Source organism: Haliotis cracherodii, unplaced genomic scaffold (assembly GCF_022045235.1).
Source record: "Haliotis cracherodii isolate W230 unplaced genomic scaffold, xgHalCrac1.p SCAF_16, whole genome shotgun sequence".
Lineage (NCBI taxonomy): Eukaryota > Metazoa > Mollusca > Gastropoda > Lepetellida > Haliotidae > Haliotis > Haliotis cracherodii.
Genome location: NW_027266271.1, coordinates 20,781,634 through 20,806,061, shown reverse-complemented (window position 1 = coordinate 20,806,061; position 24,428 = coordinate 20,781,634). Strand labels below are relative to the sequence as shown.

General features: G+C 42.1%; 1 protein-coding gene across 1 annotated transcript in view; it reads right to left on the bottom strand.

The window, feature by feature from the left end:
* Window positions 1-24,428, bottom strand: part of LOC139463461 (uncharacterized) — a 73,063-nt gene that overhangs the window by 18,749 nt on the left and 29,886 nt on the right. The window contains exons 29-46 of the mRNA XM_071244729.1: window positions 23,344-23,525; window positions 22,073-22,139; window positions 20,904-21,113; window positions 19,990-20,076; window positions 18,973-19,148; window positions 18,288-18,385; window positions 16,330-16,561; window positions 15,566-15,682; window positions 14,386-14,579; window positions 12,353-12,522; window positions 11,095-11,348; window positions 8,947-9,066; window positions 7,575-7,783; window positions 6,881-7,037; window positions 5,430-5,599; window positions 4,056-4,221; window positions 1,259-1,584; window positions 13-264 (exon numbers count right to left, since the gene is read on the bottom strand). Of these exons, the coding sequence (XP_071100830.1) occupies window positions 13-264; window positions 1,259-1,584; window positions 4,056-4,221; window positions 5,430-5,599; window positions 6,881-7,037; window positions 7,575-7,783; window positions 8,947-9,066; window positions 11,095-11,348; window positions 12,353-12,522; window positions 14,386-14,579; window positions 15,566-15,682; window positions 16,330-16,561; window positions 18,288-18,385; window positions 18,973-19,148; window positions 19,990-20,076; window positions 20,904-21,113; window positions 22,073-22,139; window positions 23,344-23,525 (3,187 nt within the window). The remainder of the gene's footprint in view (window positions 1-12; window positions 265-1,258; window positions 1,585-4,055; window positions 4,222-5,429; window positions 5,600-6,880; window positions 7,038-7,574; window positions 7,784-8,946; window positions 9,067-11,094; window positions 11,349-12,352; window positions 12,523-14,385; window positions 14,580-15,565; window positions 15,683-16,329; window positions 16,562-18,287; window positions 18,386-18,972; window positions 19,149-19,989; window positions 20,077-20,903; window positions 21,114-22,072; window positions 22,140-23,343; window positions 23,526-24,428) is intronic.

Here is a 24,428-nt window from a genome sequence, read left to right as displayed (position 1 = left end):
AAATTCACCCACCACGGTGTTATGACAATAGCCATTGAGGTCACATCCGCCATTATTTGTGAGGCATTCATCTGTATCCTCGCAGTGCTGGATTGGAGAAGGGTCGTGCTTCTGGTTGCAGTCGATGAAGTTCCGGCGGGTCACGTTCCAGGCCAGGGCGTCCTCGAACGACCCCGTGAAGCCTGTGGGACACCTCCGGCACTGGTAGCCTGGCTCTGTGTTCTTGCACGATGACGTATTCCAGCAAGGAGAGTGTTCAACACACTGGGAACAATGGTGGACATGGTTATACCTCTTGAAAGTCTTTCCTCGTGAACATGAAGATGGGTTACAAATTTTAAGTGTCCTAGGACACAGGTGGGCGAATTGACTAAGGTGAGACTTTTCGATGTGCAGAATTGCGTTCCATAGTCTTGCCAAGTGGAATTGGGTTCGAGTCATTGATTCAGTCCAATTATGTTTCTAGGTTTGTCAGCACCGTACCAATCACTGTGGGTTTCATGAAAGCAGTAATTCAAAGACCTTTCCTCCCACATCAGGCTGACACGCCTTGAAGTAACTGAGTATACTGTCCAGGGCGGAGATATAACTCAATCATTTCACATGTTCAACTACGGTAACTCTTTCTCGTCTTGTTTGTAAAATATATTAACCAAATGGATATCTACGACTCTTGGACACGAAGACATTGCGTCTCTTTCAACTTAATTCCGCTCACTATGGGGTTTTGATCCCACAATGAGCTGACACGCTTTGATACAACTGAAATACTGTTAAAGTGTTAAACCCATCTTGCTCAGTCACTCACTGCACACAATAATTCAACCATAACCTTGGCCTTATGTCTCAATGTCACCTTCTTAATCCATCAATGTGTTTACACTTATAGTCTGGAAGGTAATTTAAGGTACGGACGTTTACTACAATATCGGAAAAAACTATCGGACCTACTCCAGTCGAAGTTGGTATGATATTATTAAACAGTCATACATAACTGGATATTACATTTAAAGACAATCGGTGCATGAATAAAAAATCTGTCTATATTGCATCAACAACCAGAACAGATTTATTATTCATGCACCGATTGTCTTTAAATGTAATATCCAGTTATGTATGACTGTTTAATAATCTCATACCAACTTCGACTGGAGTAGGTCCGATAGTTTTTCCGATATTGTAGTAAACGTCCGTACCTTAAATTACTTTCCAGACTATAGAATATGTTTTCAAAATAAAGGGGAAAAAAACTCCTCACCTCATCGATATCAGTACAGCTGACACCGTCACCGTTATAGCCAGACGGACAGGCATCGCACACATGGCCGTAACTCCCGTCAGCGTTCTGGGCATTCCTGCATGTGACTCCATGGAAACAAAGTCCCGTGCTGCCAATGCATGGACACTGAATGTTGTCAGTACATGCCTCGCAGTCAGACCCGTCTCCCTTGGACCAAGACCTGGGGTTGCACGGCGCACAACGGTCCTTCATTGTGGTGCTACGGAATCCGGTTGGGCAGGGTTTGCAGGAGGACTGCCCTGACTGATCCTGGAAGGTACCTGGTCGGCACAGCTCGCAGAACTCTACCGGTAAAACACATGTAAAATTGTGTATTATGGTTTGATCAACAGATCAGATACGATAACTCTCTGCGTCACTTTTTACCATTTCGAATCGGAAATGTGCCACACAACACAAATACATCCTCGTTAGTACATGCTTTTCGGTGTGATACCATGGTGCTTAGAGACAATAGGACGTAAAAAAATATCAACAACAATATAACAACCTGTCTTTATATCTTGCATTCGGAACCCCCCGTTGATGTTCGTGTTTGACATACAGAAATAAGATATGCTGGTCTGATTGGCTTCACTCACTTGTTGCCTCAAGTCTGATTGGATGACGAAACTGTTCATCAAACTCTCATGTTGTGTGCTCAGATATTCATGCAGGGGGGTATCGCATCCGAGTAAAAGATCTGGTATTAATGAATTGCTGTATCATTATACAGAAATCTATTTAAAATGAGACGATGATAGCCATTTGTAGTCTGCAGAGAGCATCGCTAGCAGCCTTTGATATTAATACAGGAGCCAGGAAAAGCAGGCTTGCTCTCCACATCGATGTGAAAGCTGTGTTTTGCTTGCCCTGTATCCTTCTTTATATGCCATAAATGGAACGTATGATCTTCAATGCGCCATGATTGCCATGTATAATCTTCAATGCGCCGTGATTGCCATGTATAATCTTCAATGCACCATGATTGCCACGTATGATCTTCAATGCGCCATGATTGCCATGTATGATCTTCAATGCACCATGATTGCCATGTATAATCTTCAATGCGCCGTGATTGCCATGTATAATCTTCAATGCACCATGATTGCCACGTATGGGCTTCAATGCGCCGTGATTGCCATGTATAATCTTCAATGCACCATGATTGCGATGTATACTCTTCAATGCGCCGTGATTGCGATGTATAATCTTCAGTGCACCATGATTGTCATGTATAATCTTTAATGCACCATGATTGCCACGTATGGGCTTCAATGCGCCATGATTGCCATGTATGATCTTCAATGCACCATGATTGCGATGTATACTCTTCAATGCGCCGTGATTGCCATGTATAATCTTCAGTGCACCATGATTTCCACGTATGATCTTCAATGCGCCATGATTGCCATGTATGATCCTCAATGCACCATGATTGCAATGTATAATCTTCAATGCACCATGATTGCGATGTATAATCTTCAGTGCACCATGATTGTCATGTATAATCTTTAATGCACCATGATTGCCACGTATGGGCTTCAATGCGCCATGATTGCCATGTATGATCTTCAATGCACCATGATTGCGATGTATACTCTTCAATGCGCCGTGATTGCCATGTATAATCTTCAGTGCACCATGATTTCCACGTATGATCTTCAATGCGCCATGATTGCCATGTATGATCCTCAATGCACCATGATTGCAATGTATAATCTTCAATGCACCATGATTGCCATGTATAATCTTCAATGCACCATGATTGCCACGTATGATCTTCAATGCGCAATGATTGCCATGTATAATCTTTAATGCGCCATGATTGCCATGTATAATCTTCAATACACCATGATTGCCACGTATGATCTTCAATGCACCATGATTGTCATGTATGATCTTCAGTGCACCATGATTGCCATGTATAATCTTCAATACACCATGATTGCCACGTATGATCTTCAATGCACCATGATTGTCATGTATGATCTTCAGTGCACCATGATTGTCATGTATGATCTTCAATGCGCCATGATTGCCACGTATGGGCTTCAATGCGCCATGATTGCCATGTATAATCTTCAATGCACCATGATTGCCACGTATGGGCTTCAATGCACCATGATTGTCATGTATGATCTTCAGTGCACCATGATTGCCATGTATAATCTTCATTGCACCATGATTGCCACGTATGATCTTCAATGCACCATGATTGCCACGTATGGGCTTCAATGCGCCATGATTGCCACGTATAATCTTCAATGCGCCATGATTGCCATGTATAATCTTCAATGCGCCATGATTGCCATGTATAATCTTCAATACACCATGATTGCCATGTATGATCTTCAATGCACCATGATTGCCACGTATGGGCTTCAATGCGCCATGATTGCCATGTATAATCTTCAATGCGCCATGATTGCCATGTATAATCTTCAATGCACCATGATTTCCACGTATGATCTTCAATGCACCATGATTGCCACGTATGGGTTTCAATGCGCCATGATTGCCACGTATGGGCTTCAATGCACCATGATTGCCACGTATAATCTTCAATGCGTCATGATTGCCACGTATGATCTTCAAGGCACCATGATTGCCACGTATGATCTTCAATGCGCCATGATTACCACGAATTATCTTCAATGCGTCATCATAACCACATATTTTCTTCAAATAAAGATCAACTGCAACAAGTGTAACATACAGCGGAGATTGGACAGTTTTTTTAAAGAGAGATATTGTTTTAAGTTTTAGAATGTACCTTTGTTTCCATCTGACCACGTGCCAACCTCGCAGTAGTACCTCTGGCCACCCCGACACGCATACCCGGACTCACACTGGGTGCAGGTGGCCGGACAATAGGAGTCATTACAGTAGTTCACGTAGTGAAACTCATCGCATGGTTCAGCATAGCCGTCCTTGCAGATCTGAAGCATAAAACAGATGTGTTGATACATCGTCAAGCTCCTGACAAGGTCATTACAGAGGATGATACCAAGTTCCACAGGCTTGTTTCTCATTCTTTTGTAATCCGGACAAAATCTTTTGATGTTCAATGAGGATGAATGACAAAAAATATGAAATTTAAGTCGATTGAATTAGTCATCTGGATTTATTGGTGATGTGTCTTTCGGTAAGTGATTTCAAAATTGGTCATGTGTCATTAAATGTTATCCATATCTAGAAGTTGTAGGATGCTGTTTTCAGTACTTCGGTTACGTGATGTGTCAGCGGAATGTGGATATCCAATTTAACGACGGTCAATAATATCTGCCATGTTGGAAGAACAAAAGAGCACAGATATGGTGTTGAAAACGAGGGTCCATAATGGGTGAAATTATGAGATTCAAACCCATGACATGCTGATCCTGGCAACTAGGGGACGCAACTCTGTAGTGCAGGTTGCCGTGCCATAACCCACTGAGCCACCAAGATCAAGAGAAGTGTTTATCATGCATAAAATAGCTTATACCAACTGCAACAACACAACAAGTGAGTATTTTGCTGTAATCTTCATCTCAATTAAACAATCAACCAATCATAGTTACCCTTACTTTCACAAGCTACCAAAACCGAACTGGTACTCGAAAAAACTAATTTGAGTGACAACATTGCACATACCCAAAGGTCAGTGGTTAGGTCGCTTTATCGCTTGGATCGATTTTCCTTGCGGGTATTGCGGGACTATTGCTAAAACAGCGTAAAATGTTACACTATCCACAGACAGGTTCCAGTGCAGCAGCTCAGACAATCCACAAGAACACGACACCCACCAGCATGGCAAAGTTCTGGAGAGTGGCTGATGCAATAAGACACTTCTAGTGATAAACATTGTCTTAAAGAAAGACGAGAAAGTGGTCGCGCCACTATGTTTATTTTCTCTTTTTTCTTTATCGTATTTGAATCACATTTCGTTTGTATTCTTTTCGCGTAATTCGTATTACTGTAATCCTAGTTTGGTATTTTTGTCTCCCATCTGAGTAAGCTCGTGAGAATTGGAGAGTCGGGTATGTGATATATTGGCGGACGTTAATAAATCCCATTTCACCTCACCTCCGCAGGATGTTCAGAGATTTATACATTGTAGTTGGTGAATACGATGACATATCTGTGAGACGGGTACACTTGTACTTACCCAACCCAGTGGGCAGGTCACGCACTCAGACGCCAGACCAAAACTGTGCTCCGTGGGGGAGCGGCCACAGGTGGAGTTGGACATTGGGGGGTCACAGCGTCCACATGGCAGCATGTGCCCGTTCCCCGGGCAGTACCACGTGGTCTGGCATCGCTCACAAGATGTCTGATCTGAAAACACAAGAAATACCATATTACAAACTGAGAGTTTCATGGTTATTGGTGGAGACGCGAAAGTAGCGTGCAATGTGCTGTGATTGATTATAATACGTACTAGCACACTAATCGTTGATGAGAGTGACTGAGTATGGTTTCACACCCTGTTTAACAATATATCTCGACGAAAGACTCCAGAAAGGGGTTTCGCACATTGTACCCATGTGGAGAACCGAAACCAGGCCTTCAGCGTGACGAGCGAACACTTTAACCACTAGACTACCCTACCTTCCTCAAGAATAAGAAGACAGCTTTGTTAACATGATGACTATATATTCATGTGATGTATGTCATGTTCGTCTATATAACTCCACAGACATCAGAAAACTGTCTCCTACCTCAGATCAAAGAATTCAAATAACCTTACCGTTCCAAGAATATACTCACGCAAAAAAACTTTTTGGAGTAGGGTTTTTAAGATTAGCCTTACCAGACCATATTTAGCTACAAAATTACCGCTAACGGGAAAAATATAATCAATGTTCTGAAACAAATCAGAGTCATGGATAGTGTTTGTGTATATTGCATTGTCTTAGAAGACATGGTTGATGTCCAGACATTAAATCGTTCAACAGAAATGTTATAATTCTGTTATTGTTAACAGAAATGATATAATTCTGTTATCCGATGTAGAATCGTACCCTTGACACTGCTTTTAGCAGATAGTTGTTATGCTTATTGAAACAGTTTTGTTGTTTTTATTATTATTATAATATATTAATTATCGAATCACCAGAACCAAACTTCTGAAATAATTTGGGGAGTATATAATGACTTTGTAAATAATAATAAATAATACTGAGTTTGTATAGCATCTCATACCCATAATGAGATGTTCAGTGATGCTCTACATAAACAACAACAATAAAAAGAATACATGATAAAGGTTAATCATCGTTGTCAAATGCTTTGCAGTTTTCAGTAGTGGCTTGAACTGTGATTTTAAAAATGCTACCCTGATTGGTAGTATAAAATTGTTGCAGAGGTTAGTCGCAGTAAGTGAAAATGCTCTATTACCCACGTTAACTACACTTGCATAAGTCACTCAGGAAATGATTATTAGTTTTAATCATTATTCCTAGATTATATGAATAATAAGAACAAATGGTCCTTATAAACGTCTGGTATCCTTATGGCTAATCCAAACTTGCTGTTATAAGGCTAGAATTACAATGCATCCATGGACTTATCTTTCAGTAGAGCCTTGGATCAAGGCTAAAGGTAAGATCAACTTACAATGCAACTCCTCCCGCTGTGAACAGCCAGTCAGCTCGAACCTGAGACTGACGTGCCCCACCCATGTCTGGGGGTTAATGCGGATGTATTTCCCACGGGCAGGAGGCTCCAGGGTCACATCCACCACAGTGGCCTGGTCCACCGCCCCATTGAACACCTGCAACATGGAGAAACATGCCACGCCCTTCAGAAGTCAGAACCGGAAGTGCTCGCGTAGGAACAAAGTCTATTAATTATCATGTTCCATATGTATTCATACCATGTTCCAGTTTGAATTGATAATTTACTGCATAGATGGTAAATTGAGGTTTACTTATAAAAAATGTGCTTTTTTTAGTTGTGATAAAATGTGATTTTTTTTCTCAGGTGAGAGCAATTGCTTTTCTGCTACAATGATAGTTTCGCCCCTTGTGATGAAAGTTTTGATAACGCGCTGTTTCTGTATTAGTACATATTTGCATTTTTAATAATATCAAAGCCATGTCGTGGCAGGGGATACTAATAGGCTTCACATATTGTGGGGATTGGAACCTCATTTAAAGCATGACGAGCGAGTGCTTCAACCACTGACCTACGCAAACGCACCAAGTCTCGGTACGGAACAACGTTTTGTTCATGATGGTTTAAGAAAACAACGATTCACCTTTATGCTCTTTACTCAAAAGTAAAGATTAAATAACGAATACAAACATACATCAAGGCCGTTCCCGTCGGTATATTTACTGAAGGTGATGCCGTCGTCACTGACGAAGACGGAGAAGGTAGTGACGTAGTTGACCTCATCTTCACGGCCCTGAATCTGTATGACACGGAACACATAGAGTTCTTCAAGCTCCGTCTGTATCCACTGACTGGCGTCATCAACGGCTGCCACCCATCCCCCACTCAACCCACCAAGCTCCGCTGTAGAACAAAAATATCGTGGTTTTGGGGTTCTTTTTTTCGAAAGCATCACTCAGCAATATGACTGCGGCCTTTTAGCAATCAAGTCTAGACCAGACAATCCAGTGATTGATATGATGAGCAACGATCTACATCATCGGGTACGATGACACACAGTCAATCAAGTTACAGAGTCTTACCATCCGATCCATTAAGTCGCATCTTACGACCAACATATGCTGCTTTGGGCATATTGTTTCCATGGAAACGTAACAAATTAAATTTTAGAAACTATTCAAAATAGCAAAGGCGCCAGTATAGCCGATGAGCAATGCTTATCCCAAGTTTCGTTGAAATTTGTTGAACGGTATTCCAAAATAATTGTCCAGATATTATTCAAGATATGGCCCGGAAACGAACCCTATACTCGTTTGAGACTTGGCAAAGTCTTTCCATGGAAACATATAAAAACAAAATGTTGTCAAATTTAAAAATAGCAAAAGGCACCAGTTGAGCTGAGTACTGAACGTAATTCAAGTTATGGCTCGGAATAGGATGGGAACGCCGACGCTAAGGGGAACCTAGCCAAAAACAATATGCACACCCCACTTCCATTTGGCGGTGGGGAGACATAACAATGGAACCGTGACTTCCCGTAACCTTTCAGAAATGATGGAACCGTGACATTCACCTTTCAGAAATGATGGAACCGTGACATTCACCTTTCAGAAATGATGGAACCGTGACATTCACCTTTCAGAAATGATGGAACCGTGACTTTCACTTTTCAGAAATGATGGAACCATGACTTTCACCTTTCAGAAATGATGGAACCGTGACTTTCACCTTTCAGAAATGATGGAACCGTGACTTTCATCTTTCAGAAATGTAATAAAATCTGATACCCACACTAAATACTTAGACAACCTACAAGGAAAGGCAAATCCAAGGCTATCTAGTTCCTTTTGTAGAAACACGCTCGTCGCTATATGAATGAAATAATGCCGATGCGACGTTTAACTTTAACTCACTCACTAGAAACACGACCGGGCACAAAAGCTGTACATGCACGTACATGCGACGGGTCACAAGTTCTACCTAGACGCTTCATCACGTCTCTATGCGACTTGGTGATGAACATTCAAGACTCTGTTTAACACCGACAAAAGATGACATTGAGCTACCTGTAAGTGATGTCATGTTGAGTCGGGCCCTCTCTGGTCCACTTTCCGGCTGGGAGGATGAAGCAGTGAGAAACTCATCCCGAATGAACGCCTTCTCTACCCCAGCAACTCGCATGCATTCTGATCATTGAGAAATATCAAATATGTAATTATGATCAGCCATTAAAAGTAGCAGGAGACTATAAAAGCCACTCGTGAAAATATCTCCTTTCCCTCGTCACTCGATGAGAGGAACATGATATTTCACTCGATACATGAAATATCCTATATACACTCAGTAACAAAAGTTTAGCAACACCCAAATCTTGAGCACTATTTGAAAATGAGAAAATGTCAGAAACGGACTGATGCACTGACTTCACGGAGAGAACAAATCGCACCAACACACCAAGTTACGCTGATTTTTAGTGACATCTTCATTTACACGTGCATTGCACATGATTTTACTCACATCGGGACTCCCGTGAATCTCGTCACATGAATCGCTATAAAACCTCGACGAAACGTTAGTGGCACTCATTGTTGAAAGGAAAACACTGGACGCTACACGATTTAAATTATGGGTCGACGCAGAGGAATGTCTCAACATGTAAGACATGAAGCCATTAATTGGCATGTTAAGGGCAGGGATGAGCTTGAGACAAGTTGGGAGACTCTTTAATGTGCATTACAGCACCATTTCCCGTCTACAGACACGTGTTGCACAGACTGGGACCGTGAAAGATCGAGCCAGCAGCGGTAGACCCCGTAAAACCACAGCAAGGGAAGATCGCTACATTGTGACGTCATCACGACGTAATCGACTAAACAGTGCACCAGAACTTGCTCAAGCACTTCATCGCGCAACTGGTACACGTGTACATGCACATCTTGTCTGTAATCGCCTCCATTCAGCCGGTTTGCGGACTCGACGTCTTCTTCGACGTATCCCCTTAACGCAACGTCACATCCAAGACCGAGTCGTATGGACACGGATCCACCAAAGATGGCGCCATGCGCAATGGAGACAAGTGTTATTCACAGATGAATCCCGCTTCTGCTTTCGGTTTACGGATGGAAGAGCCCGCGTATGGCGACGACGTAGAGAGAGATTTGACCCTTATAACGTCATTCAACATGATCGACAAGGTGGAGGAAGTGTAATGGTTTGGGGAGGAATCCACTGGGGTGGGAAAACAGACCTCATTGTGCTGAACAACACTCTGACTGCCCAACGGTACTGCGATCAGGTGATAACGCCAGTGGTTCTACCGTTCATGAGAGGTCACCCTGGACACATCTTCCAACAAGACAATGCGCGCCCCTACACAGCTCGACTGACTCAGAATCTGTTGCAACAACACAACGTTGACGTCCTCGATTGGCCGGCTGGGATATCCTTGGGAGACGTTTAAGAAGGAACCATCCTAACGTCAACAACATTCGTGACCTTGGCCTTGCCCTCCAACAAGCATGGGCAACCATCACTCTTGGTGAGATCAGGAAGCTCATTAGAGGAATGCGTAAACGTTGTGTGGCGGTACAACAGGCCGGTGGGCGTCACACTCGCTACTGAGGGATAGCAACAGTCATGTGTGAAAATGGTCAACAAACCCCCATGTCATTTGAGTGACTTTTCCTAATCTCTCCTATTGCTGTCACAAGTATGTCGAACATTCATGAATGTCACATTGAACAACACAATGGTCAAGATAATAAAAAAATCATTTCTCTGTTGAGTTTTCTTCTTTTGTATATTTGAATACGGTGTTGCTAAACTTTTGTTACTGAGTATATACTGCAAAACGTAACATGGTCTGACAACCTGTGTCATCTTCACACATCACTTCACAATATCAAGTTAAGTAAAGTTAAATTTCACTGCCACATTAAATAATGGATACTTGCTACCTTTTCAAACAACAATCGCATATGCGAATACATGAATGTGTTGTCAGAAGCCTCACTGCCTTTATTGAAAGCATAATATTATTTTTTTTTTTTTAAAACGATTTAAAACTTCCGAGGCCTGCATCACTTTTGGTTTTCCTCCTACATTAAGCTGACACGCCGCGATATCACTGGAATACTGTTAAAAGCAGCGTTAAACCCAACTCACTTACTCACTCACTCAGCAGTAGAACTTTGTATTCCTGTCGTGTTACTCACCAAACTCATAATGGTAATACCCAGGCACCACGAACGTAACTTCTCCAGTTATTTCGTCGAGAGGGAAATCAAAGGCGATAGCTTCATACTCCACGGACACCAGACAGGAGTTGTCCAGCACCATTGTGACAGTGCCTTTAGCGCCGCGCCGGGGTACGCCCTCGTCAACGACGAAGACCTCAAAACTCAGGGTTGTATTCTTCGTGTAAACAGACTTGTGAAGATCTTCAGTCTCGTTGAACGACACTGGAGGACTGTAACCAAGAAAATATTCTCTGTCCCGTTTGCATTACAAGTATGAGCGAGTGAGGCTCATTTTACACCGCAGGCAACCGTAGAAATATACAACAACCTCTGTTTGGGAATAAGCAGTTCTACGACGTTGCGAGGGCACGGGTGGCCAAGTCGTCTAACGCGCCGCAATTCGCTGTGCAGAGTTGTGTCCCTTGGGCATGCCAGAAACCTAATGGGTTTCGCCCCGATTATGTTTCTAGGTTTGTCAGCACCATACCCGTGCTCGTGGGTTTCACCGAAGTGGTAAAACGTCTGAGGCCTGCATCACTTCGTGCTTTCCTCCCACATTAAGCTGACACGCCGCGATATAACTGGAATACTGTTAAAAGCGGCGTTAAACCCAACTCACTCACTCACTCACTCACTCTACGACGTTGCGTTCGCCCATTAGTTTAATCTATAGGGCCCCGTTATACAAAGTGACTACAATACATGGACATTAAATTCCGTTATCAGGACGGTACCGGATTAACGAAACATGAAAACGGAGATATGGTTTCTACGTCACCGTATGGCCGCCTCAATTAAATGTAAGCGTTAAGGTGCTGTTTGTTTTGACGTCCTGACTCAAAACGTTAAAGATGATTCACTTTATTTTGCGAATATGTATGCGCGCACGTGTGTGTGTGTGTGTGTGTGTGTGTGTGTGTGTGTGTGTGTGTGTGTGTGTGTGTGTGTTAACACCGCACGCAGCAACATTCCGACTCTATACATGTAGAGTGGTAAACGTCTGAGACCTGCATCACTTCAAGCTGTCCTCCCACATTAAGCTGACATGCCGTGATACAACTGAAACATTGTTAAAAGCGGCGTTAAGCCCAACTCACTCACTCACTCACTCACTCACGCCCAACACCCTGGAAATAATCGAGTTTATGTTTACTCTACTGACATAACACTAGCAATTCAATACTCATACGTAGGACGAACAAGGACGTTATGTTGGAACAGATTTCAAACTCACGTTGCCGTTACATCTGATCGGTAGTATCTGAGGACGGAGTTGTTCCCGGCGTCTATGTCGGAGGCATTAAGGTCGACAATGGCGATGTCTTGGAGAGCAGGATTGGCCCAGATGGCGAATGTACTCTGGTCAAGCTCTGGGCAGTTGTCGTTCACGTCTTGGACATGGATCTGAATGATGACTTTATGAATGACGACACAAACTGAAAAACGATCTTTGAATACCTTAACATATATATCACATAGCCACCCGAAAGATCGCAAAGAACATGAAGAACGATGTGTGGTTTATTTCACGATAAAACGTTATATAATGGAGATCCGAACATGGGCTCCGAACTTCATGCATCGTAAATAGGTCGACGGTAGATTTTAGAGGCACGTGTCTAGTGAGTTGTTCGCAATAGATGTAGTTCGTCAACGCAGATAAACGCAATGACCGAACGATCGCATCCCCAAGTGGGAGAGATATGACAATTGACAAAAGGTACAGATAATCGACTTGAGGATTGTGGGAACATGCGGTAAGAACCAAAATTAACCCACATGTTCGTAATATTGACTTCTCCGACCTTTCGGATTCTATTCAGGGAGTCATCATTATTAAAATTTGGGTAAATATTTTTATAGTTTGTACATCTTATCAACAGCCTCAAAGAGGCTGTACATAACTTTGCTATCTCATATAAGCAATTGTATTGTACTATAAACAGCTCCCACTCATTTTTTTCTTAAATATGTAATAGGAATTAATTGGCGGGTTCGATTCCCATATTCACGCGATAAGGTCCTCGGTTTGTCCGCACCATGTTCGTGCACGTTTAATTCCTTCCATATAAGCAGGGAAGACGTGCTAGAACTCAAATACTGTTTAAGTCGGCCTTTTTAACCCACAACAAAAAATAATAAACAACATCGCATAGTCCCCTGGGGACGAGGGTTCTAATGGGTCCTCAAAACTATTGCTTTGCTATTGCATCGCAAGGGTCTGCATATTTTTTTGGATTGCGAGTTATCGTATACAGTCGGCGTAGGACGATGTGCACTCATGCAGACAACGTTTTGGTCTGCTCCCTACTCGACTGCTGTGATTTTAACTGTCAGGCAAATGAAAGTATACATTTGAAAATTGACCAAAAATTATATACGTTATCAAAACGTTACTGAATATAGTCGCTGAAACACTGCCAACTAAAGGTCCAATATGACACCCGTTTCAAATACATCATCGAATAGACATTTCTTGTTTGTTTCCCTTTCAGCCGCCATTAAACATGGGTGTACACTTTCTTTTGCTCGACAGTTTAGAAGGAATATTAACTGACTGTGTCGCAAAACAAATGGGAAACACAACATAGAAACAATGTATTATCTCACGTTATTTCTGATTCATCTGCAAGCACCAATTAACAATGCTACCTCGTGTTTCCTAAAATCTCCCGGGACCCGTGAAGATTCCGGGGTAGAATAGGTCTTCAGCAACCCATGCTTGCCGTAAAAGGTGACTATGCTTGTCTCAAGAGGCGACTAACGGGATCGGGTGGTCAGGCTCGCTGACTTGGTTGATGCATGTCATCGATCCCAATTGCGTGGATCGATGCTCATGATATTAATTGATGGATTGTCTGGTCCAGACTCGATTATTTACAGACCGCCGTGTGTGGCGTTAAACAACCAACCAACCAACCAACTAAAATCTCCCGGAAGGGTTTTCGGCTTAGAATTGGTCCCAAGCAACCTATGCTGGTCATAAATGATCGGACAATCTCATTAAAATCAGATCTTATTTCTCGCTATGGCTAAAGATAGATTAGCGGCAGCGAGAACTTAGATCTGATTTGAATGAGATTGGTGAATCGGATGGTCAGACATGGTGACTTGGATGATGGCTTGGATCATTGCTCATAATATCAATCACTGTGCTGTCTGACCCAGTCTCGATTATGACAGGCCGACATCGTATAGCTGTAATGAGTGCGGCGTTTAACAACAAACACACACCAATATCTGGTGGGGACTTGACCCAGGACCTACTTTTATGCCAATGGTTCCTGTTTGTTCGGGGGACTTGTTATAATCTACAACCTCCAACGCTACAGTGTACTGGTGGATGAGTTCGAAGTCTACTGGCTTAGCTAGCGTGAACAGTGCCGTGGCAGTCGTCACGTCAAACGTCTCCACACTGGTGTCGCTTGTGTCAGCCGGAATGGAGGAAGCGGTTGGACATTCTGAAATGAATGGAAACAAATCCTTTGTGATCCTTGCTTCATATGATGTCAAGTATCTCGGCACTCTTGTTACATTGAGTGAGAGGGTTGAAATTTAACGTCACATTGGAAATGTTTCACTCATTATAGAACCTCCTTTTCTCTACAGTGTGAGCAAGTGAGTTCGGTTTTTAAAGAGAACGATCATATAAGGAAATGTTAATGACTTGTTAATACCCATCCGAAACAAGACATTGTTCGGCAATGACCATCTTCATGAGGCAAGGGACTTAACTGACTGAAAAAGTCCCGTTTCAACCCTTGCCGAACAAGGCTGGAATTATGGAGTTATATTTTGGCTTGATTAACGAGTCTATGCATATCCAATCAAAAATCGACACATGGTTCGCAAACAACATGGCGATTTGGTCGATTGCAGAAATTGCAGAGCTTGTGTACCCTCATCTGAGCATCAACAGATGTTTGTTCTTTTAAAAAGCACCATGTTTTTAATCAAGGTGCTTAAGTAATTGCATGTACCTCGTGAGATAAGACCCATTTTATCACAATAAAGATGTTGATTATCGATCAGATCGTCTTGACTGGGTGCCAACATTTTGTGTGAGGCAAATGCAAGTGATATGCCAGGTGGAATCTGATTGGTCAATAGGAGGGACAGGGAAGGGACATAACTTGTAATCGCCACTGGTGGCGCTACGATCAAGCCTAGTTTGGCAAGACTGAAACTTTTGCAGACAGTTTACTCCCTTGCCTCGGGAAGATCATATAGGCAATTATATGAACACATCAGATACTTACTTTACACTATTACTGTTACAATTGTGGATGTCAAGCAGGCATGCTGAAGACAACACCAGTCCACAATATATCAACTACATGGGCATGTATACCCCAGCCTCATGTATACCCCAATTAGATGACCATTATGTGTTCAGATTTGTGTATACGATGACCGGACATGTTTATAGATCTTCTTTATAACTCACCGACAAACGAGATGTTGGCAATCGTTGTATAGGTCAAGGTCGCCGCCGTTGGAAGAACACCCGCAGCCTGATTGGCCGCCGTGTCGGACTTGATTGAGAAATGACGGGCCTCGTTACCTGCAAACAGAGGCACCGATACTGAGAACAACAACCCGACTTACGTTACAGCGTCAATCAACTACATGACGTCTGTGCTCGCGATCGTGTATATGGTGAATATTAATTAAGCCATACCCCTCACTAACTCAATCAATTTATGCTGAGTAATTACGTTTCTGTACGTTTATCTTTACTATGATATCAGAATGTAATTATACATGTTTAACAACAAATGTATGTACTTCTGAAAAAAAAGTTGTTTGGTAACGTTTTCTTATTGTGTGTATTCTTATGTGTGTGTGTGTGCGGGCATGCATGTATGTACACTAAACCTATTGGTCATACGCCTATTTATCATACTCTCATGTCCTATACGGCAAAGTGGAGATTCATTTAACTAAAAGTCTGAGTATACCCATAGAAGCTGAATGGTTTAGCTGAATGATTGTGAAAGAGGCACGTAAAGCCATAATCTTTAATCCCCTTGACGGTATACTCTTTGAATAAATGGAGGTTAAATAAGAAATTAATGTGAGTAAAGACTAGGAGTGTGTCGCCTGTTACGACAAGCACGAGAAGTTGGGGATATATTTTAACCCTACATCCCCACGGGATCCCGAAAGGAATAACGACACCGTTCTAGTCTGTAGATTGAGCCTACATACCATGAAGTATTGAAACCCTGAACGGCGGCCCAACAGAGAAGGAGTCGCTGAGTATGAGAGTCTGGAGGATGCCGTCGTTGTGGAAGTCTTCGTCGATGGTGACGGTGTAGTCTACAGGCGGGTCGTCACCGACGGCGGTGATGAACTGGACGTCCGACAGTTCCAAGAAGTAGCCGGAATTACACAACAGTCTCTCGGCGTGGAACACTGCAAAGTGGTACCTTTCTCCAACCTGAAGACAGTAATAGTTGGCAGGAAGGTATTACGCTGTTTGGACCAGGATAAACAACCAATAAATGAGATGTGGATGCTTGTAAAGCATGTACACCGGCATCTTCCCGAGGCAAGTAAGTTAACTGACTATAAAAGTCCAGTTTCCACCCTTGCCGAACTAGGCTGGTATTATGGAGTTACATTTTGTCTGGACTAACCAGTCTCTGCATTGTCCAATCAAACTCGCGCGCCGAAATCGACATCCGGTTCGTGAAGTGTCATGCAGATTTCGGTCGACTGCAGGGTTTGCAAAGCATGTGCACCGCTAACTCGTTGTCAACAGATATTTTCTAAATCTTTTCATGTTTTGAATCAAGGTGCTCACGTGATTTGATGCACTTCGCGATGTAAGACTCGTTTTATCACAATATAGATCTTGATTATCGATCAGATCGTCCTGACTGTGCGCCATCGTTTTGTTTGAAGCAAATGCAAGTGATACGAGAGGTTGAATCTGATTGGTCAATAGGAGAGCCACTGGTGGCGCTACGATCGAGCCAAGTAATTCCAGCCTAGTTCGGCAAGGGTGGAAACTGGACTTTAAAAGTCAGTTAACTCCCTTGCCTCGGGAAGATGGTACACCGGTACAACGGCAGACATCTTCCCGGGGCTAACTGACTAGGACTGACTATGACAGTAAAATTGGACTTTTATAGTCACTTAATTGCCTGGCCTTGGGGTGAAATCGTATGGTTTTACGCCGCTTTTAGCAATATTCCAGCAATATCACGGCGGAGGACACCAGAAACGGGCTTCACACATTTTACCCATGTCGGGAATCGAACCCGGGTCTTCGGCGTGACGAGCGAACGCTTTAACCACTAGGCTACCCGACCGACCCTGCCTGGCCTTGGGAAGGTGAACGGTAGGGTGCTACTATAACAATAAGATAATGTGATAATAAGATAACGTGACATTATCATACAATAAGACAACATAATAACATAATAAAATAATGAAATAAGATAATATGACCACATGATAAGATAATTTGGTATATATGATAATGACATCATTGAGAGGCATTTAGAAGTTGGAGTAGTAAGTAAGGATAAGATTTATGGATGAACAACTTCTTTATTACAATTAGGAGCGGCGTTTCGGTGTAGGTTCTAACACCTGATGGTACTCTTATTGTAATAAAGAAGTTGTTCATCCATAAATCTTATCCTTACTTAATATGATAATGTAATAAGATAATGGGACAATATGATAACAAGAGAATATGGTAGTTAGATAACAGTACATTGTGATAATAAGATAATATATGATAATAGGATAATATGATGACATGCATACAGTGACACTTTGTTAATACGTCGCGAGTGAAAGCATCCAGATTTACGAATCATGGTAAGTCAGCCATGATTCAGCAAATTCGTAATGTCAGGGCTAGTGGAACACTCCTAAGCTTCAAGTGTCCTATGCTGCGTTAAGAAAAGTCCCAAGAAAATTTCTTTGTTGTGAAGAGAGAACGTTTTAACCGCCAGGCTATTCGAAAGCCCCTCACTAGACTTGAACAAGTCTCTAAAGTAATACTTATTGGTTTAAACCATAATCTCTAGATTATGCAAATGATAAGAACAATTTGTCCCAATAAGAGACTAGAGTCCTTCATTTCTAGACTTGCCAGACATCCATGGACTTATCTTTCCGTACAGCCTTGGTGCAGGCTAGCCCCTCACCTCCAAATCTAGATGCACAGCTTCGGCTGTGGCGGGCGTGCTGGAACCACAAACACCTCCTGATACAGTGCCCTCTGTGGGCGTGATGGTGGCGCCACCTGCAATATTTACCAAATAAATACAAACCATCGGATCCACCAATGTGAGATTAATAGTGTTTAACGTGACGTCTAAGATTATTCCTTTCTAATAGCATCTTCCGAAAGCATTGGGGTTAACTTACTATAACAGTCCAGTTTCCACCCTTGCCAAACTAGGCTTGAAATATGGAGTTACATTTTGGCTGGACTAACGAGTCTGTGCATAGTCCAATCAAAATCCCGGAACGAAATCGACATTGGGTTCATAAACAACATGGCGACTGTCTTGCAGAGTTCGGTCGATTGCAGGTTCTGCCGAGCACGTGTACTGTCCACTGTCGACATAACTGGAATCTGATTGGTCAGTAGGAGGGACATAAGTCGTAATAGCCACATATGCCGCTAAGATCGAGCTATGAAATTCCAGCCTAGTTCGGCAAGGGTCACCGAATCACTGCAAACTTTAGGTCCAAAACACAACGATGATACCCGTGTCAAATACATCACCATCCAATAAATATTCTTGTTTGTTTTACTTCATGCATGAAAACATGAGTGTATATGGTCTTTTGCCCGGCAGTTTATTATTCTGTTGTACGACTCACCTGTTTGGGCAGCTGTGGAAAGGTCGATCTTCTTACAGATGATTGAGGTGGTGCCACGCGTGGACACGTAGAGGACCATCTTGCCGTTGACGTAGAGCCACATGTCGTCCCCGCCGCCTATCGTGATGGTCTCTGTACCTTGATATACAATCCCCATCCGGATGACTGACGTGAACCTAAAATATTTTTTATTGGTTGTTTAACGCGGCACTTAACAATATTCCAGTCAAAAGCAACTAATAATCGCGTTTGGACCAGACAACCCAGTTGGTGATATTATGAGCAATGTCCCATGCGGAGTGCTTTCACACTTCATCAACCATGACCACCTGTCCTTTCGATCGCCCAGACCGACATATATTACTGGAGCTCAATTCTAACCCAGAACTCACAGGGGACAAAGCTGAAAGAGACTGTCTGATGATTGTATCTCGGTCATCGAATTGAGTGAGTGAGTTAGGCTTAACGCCGCGTTTAACAGTATTCAAGTTACATCGCGGCGTGTCAGCTTAATGTGGGAGGAAAGCCCGAAGTGATGCAGGTCTCAGACGTTTACCACTTTGATGAAACCCACGAGCACGAGTATGGTGCTGACAAACCTAGAAACATAATCGGGGCCAACCGGGATTCCAACCCACAATCATAGGTTTCTGGCGTGCCCAAGGGACGCAACTCTGCACAGCGAATCGCGGCTCCTCATACGACTGGGCCACCCGTGCCCCCTCATCGAATTTAGGAACAGTTGGGTAGCCTAATGGCTGAAACGTTCGCTTGTCTCTCCGTTCGATTCCCCACATGACTACAATGTGTTCAGTCTATTTCCGGTGTTCCCCGCCGTGTACAGCTTGAATATTGCTAAAAGCGGCGTAAAACATCACTCACTCATCGGATCAGCAACGCGCTTTGTCAATTAGGCATGTACAAAAAAACACAAGATGTTCTTAAGGGCAAATATTATACGTCCGTAATGACTCTTTTCATACCACCTACACATTCTTTAAAATATTTGTAACTTACCCAAAGTTGTGGGTTGTTCCTCCGCAGTCCTTCTGTTCGTTCCCATACCCGAAGTCATCGACAGGGTAGAAGGATCCTGCGCTGTACCTGCAACACCACCCATCACCTCAACCATCTTCATCTCAAACAATTGTCAGCTTCAGCACAGTGGTTATCTTACTCATTTTGTTAACCCACCAACCAACATTTAAACCCTTGGAACTAAATATTAAATTTTAAAGAAAAGTATTTTTGCCTGTCGAATCGGTTAACACCTTTCAAAATTATTTTTTTTCTAATTTGATATTAATACCAACCACTCCAAGCTGCATGTTCCGCATATTCGCTATTTCAAATACTCTACTCTAAACAAATAAAGGACTACCTGTTTCTTTCATATTACTAGAGTTAATGTGTCTTGGCTACTTCTTTTGAATAGTGTATATCAGACTGGGTCTTTCAACTATGCTCAGTGAAACCTTTACTCAAAGTTAAGTTTCTCAAAATATCGTGATGCTGTCATCTTATGACCCCATTTGTCTCGAGTGAGTGAGTGAGTTGGGTTTAGCGCCGCTTTTAACAGTATTCCAGTTATATCACGGCGTGTCAACTTAATGTGGGAGGAAAGCCCGAAGTCATGCAGGTCTCAGACGTTTACCACTTCGGTGAAACCCACGAGCAGGGGTATGGTGCTGACAAACCTAGAAACATAATCGGGGCGAACAGGGATTCGAACCCACAATCATAGGTTTCTGGCGTGCCCAAGGGACGCAACTCTGCACAGCGAATCGCGGCGCCTTAGATGACTGGGCCACCCGTGCCCCCCATTTGTCTCGAATTACGGATAACTCGACATGTGTTCGAATTAAGGAGATACACAGTATTTCTCTTCACACAATACACATACACAACACTAATTCAGATATATGTTCTACCTATACAGCGGTGGCGAGTTAGAGAGATTCTCCAAGATTATAGTTCCGTTCAGTTCTATATTCACTCCGTCTTTTCGAAGGAACCAGTCGGAGAAGGAATCTGCAGTGGGGTTGTTAGACTGGGCAAGCCAGCCCCCGTAAGGACTCGAGATGTATCTAGGCTCGGCGATGATCCCTTCCGACAACCCCGCAAAGTCGGGGTGTATAGCACTGGAAGAAAGTCGGCAAGGTTTTCAACGAAATGTACACCCAGTGAAGGTAATAACGGTTTGGAATATTCAGAACGAAAAAGCATGGGTTAAACACCGCTTTGCCAATACAGTTATTTATCATGGTTCAACATGGCGTGGCGGCTCATTGCGGGAGGAAAGCCGGAAGAGGTCTGGGCTATTTAGCACTTTGGTGAAACCCACGAACACCGGGAAGGTGTTAATAAAAGTTAATACTACTACTAATAATAATAATAATAATAACAATAATAATAACAATAATAATAATAAACAACCCATGATCAGCGAGTCCTGGTGTGTCTAAGGGCCGTAACTCGGCGCAGCGAATTGTTGTCTCCTAGACTGAGTTACTTGTAACTGTTTGTCGTAATTTTACAGATAGCTGTGTTTACAAATAGTCACCTAGTCTGTCATACAGACCCCGAAAGAAATATATCCAATACAGTCTATGCAAGTCTATAATAGTGGGCAAGTCTAGATTACTGCAGTATCAGGATAAAGAAAGTCTCTGTGCTCCTGGTTTTTTTTTCATAACTATTATTTAACAACAGTTACTGTTTTTATCTGTAAAATATGTTTGTTTGTTTGTTGTTTAACGGCGCACTCTGCAATATTGCGGCTACATGACGCCGGTCTGTAAATAAGCGAGTCTGGACCAGACAATCCAGTGATTGACATCATGAGCATCGATCCACGCAATTGGGATACGATGACATACATCAACCAAGTCAGCGAGCCTGACCACCCACTCCCTGAGGACAAACATAGTCGCCTTTTACGGCAAGCATGGGTTGCATATGTATTCTAACCCGGATCTTCACGGTCCGTGAAATATGTTCATTTCAACAAGATGTTAGTCTAATAATCACCTACATGTAAACTGAACCGAATACATTTATACTTGTTTTGTAATATTCAAAACGGGAGGGGACATCATACCTGAAGTCAAAGTACGATATCGGCAGTCCTAGGCCAACATCGACGACCGTGTTATTCCCGGGCGTAACTGAAATAGACAAACGATGAACGGGTGAACATGGTAATGCTGTTTTATGGTGCAGTCAGAAACATATCCACCTTTATCCAGTAAAACAATCCATTCCGGCCCAGGCAAACCATAGATTGATATCATGAGCATCGAACCAGTGAATGGCTGAAAGCATTACAATGGCCAACGTCCAGTGATGTCAAACGGTGGCTATACACAATCAGCCAGAACTCGTGATCAACCCGTGTTATTCCGGGACAAGCCGAATAGCGACCAGTGCCTCTCCCCTTGCCATTTTTACGACCGGGTTCCGTCTAAACGCAAACGGGCATAGCTGAAAGTTGCGTAATGATTCACGTATATTTCCCCCATACATCATATGTATTTCAGACGCTATTTGATGCACATCGGGACTTGCCTTTTGTACAGTATGATTGAACACATTTATCTGTGTTTTGGGTATATGTTTTGATGCAAGGCATATGTGAAATCAAATATTATTTCTGAGGGATTCTTTGACCAAAATACTTGAAGTCATACACGCATTCTTGGTTTGTCGCATTTTCGCACATAACATTCATCGATGGGGGGACGAGTCTTCTTACAGGTTACGGAAAGGGGTGAGTGGTGACGAATGAATCAGCCAGATCACATTGTGACGGTCGGTCGGTACACCACAGGAATCAGATACTAATGTCCTATTCTGCCCTGAATTTTCTTTTCAGGATACATGCTTTCATATCTTGCACATAATAGTTATTATGAATGTCAAACAAAGCGACTGTATTGTTATATTAATAATGCGTTTCTAAAATCATTTCGCAATCCAATAATCCAATCATGAAAAAAAATAATAACAGTTTTACCCAAACGTTTTACTAAAATGAATCAACTGCCCCACGGAAACATAGATTTGTTATCTTAATATGTGGGGAAAAAACATGCGACAAAATTGCATATTTGGAAAGAAAGACGAATGACGTAAGCCTAATCATAATTTTTTAATTTTTGTATACTGAACGACAACAAGGGGAACATATGGCAATATTTCAGAAATAAAGATGCCAATAAAATATGTCACTGAGGAAAGTGTTATTATCAATGTATTCACTTTTTCATGCCAAGAGAATATTGGTATACGACATTTTATCTGACCACATTCTTCCGTATATCTGTTCCGTTATTTGTTTCCTTCAGTATATGTCAGTCAGTGCTGGGATACCTGGAGTAGCCGAAGTGTGGAAGAGAGCCGGTTCGCTGTAGCCGCTGATGATGCCGTCGACGGCGGCAGAGACGGCACACACATACTCCGAGTCCGCCTTCACTGTCAAGACTACACCTGTTGCGTTAATATTCGACGTCAGTATGTCGCCTTTAGAACCAGTGCAGGTTGCAGTGTAGGACCTGAAGAACACGGTATTAATCGTTAACTATTTAAATGGATCTTGTAGAGAAGAGGATACATTTCATTACACTTTCCAAATTCAAATATAAATTTATTGTATGAAGGGCAGAGGCCCAAATAGATATATTTAAAATAGTACATTATATTCTTAGGTTAATTCTTCTCTCTCTATTGGAAATAAAGGACCAAATAAAGCGTATCATTGAACTGTATTAAATCTTTTGATTCATACGGATGTATATTGTTTCAGGACCTGTTCACGCCATTAATATTTTTGCAAACCAAATACATTAGCATTGGATTTCATTTGTTTTCTACTTTTACATAAGTTCTAGATACTAGTATTCATTTCGATATTTGTCCTTAGTCAAGCCACCGATGGTCAAGTCTCTATGAATGAATTATTACTACTAAATATCATTATTATTACTATGAATTATTACTATTATAAAAAAACGTTTGAGATTTGTCCAAATAGAATTCTTTTTGTCATATTTACGATTGTTTACGATATTTTATGTATATGCGGTTATGTAAAATTTGAAAAAAACAAACTCTGTCACTGATAAATGCCATTCAAAGACTTTTAAATGCCATTCAAAGACTTATCACTGATATGTTTGAAAAAAAAGACTGGACGGATATGAAATTATAAGTTTGAAAGTATCTTATACTTGTGAAATGTTGGCTATGATCAGTAATAAATTTCAGTAAACTACGGTTATAACGAACTACGGTTATAAGGAAGCACTGATTTTAGTTCGTTATAAGCGTAGTTCAGAAAAAGCATATCTACAACATTTATACATCAAAGGCCGGGGCCCAAATATCAGTTTGTTTTACATGTCAGTTCGTTATAAGCGTGTTCGTTATAAACGTATTTTACTGTATTCATAAAAAGT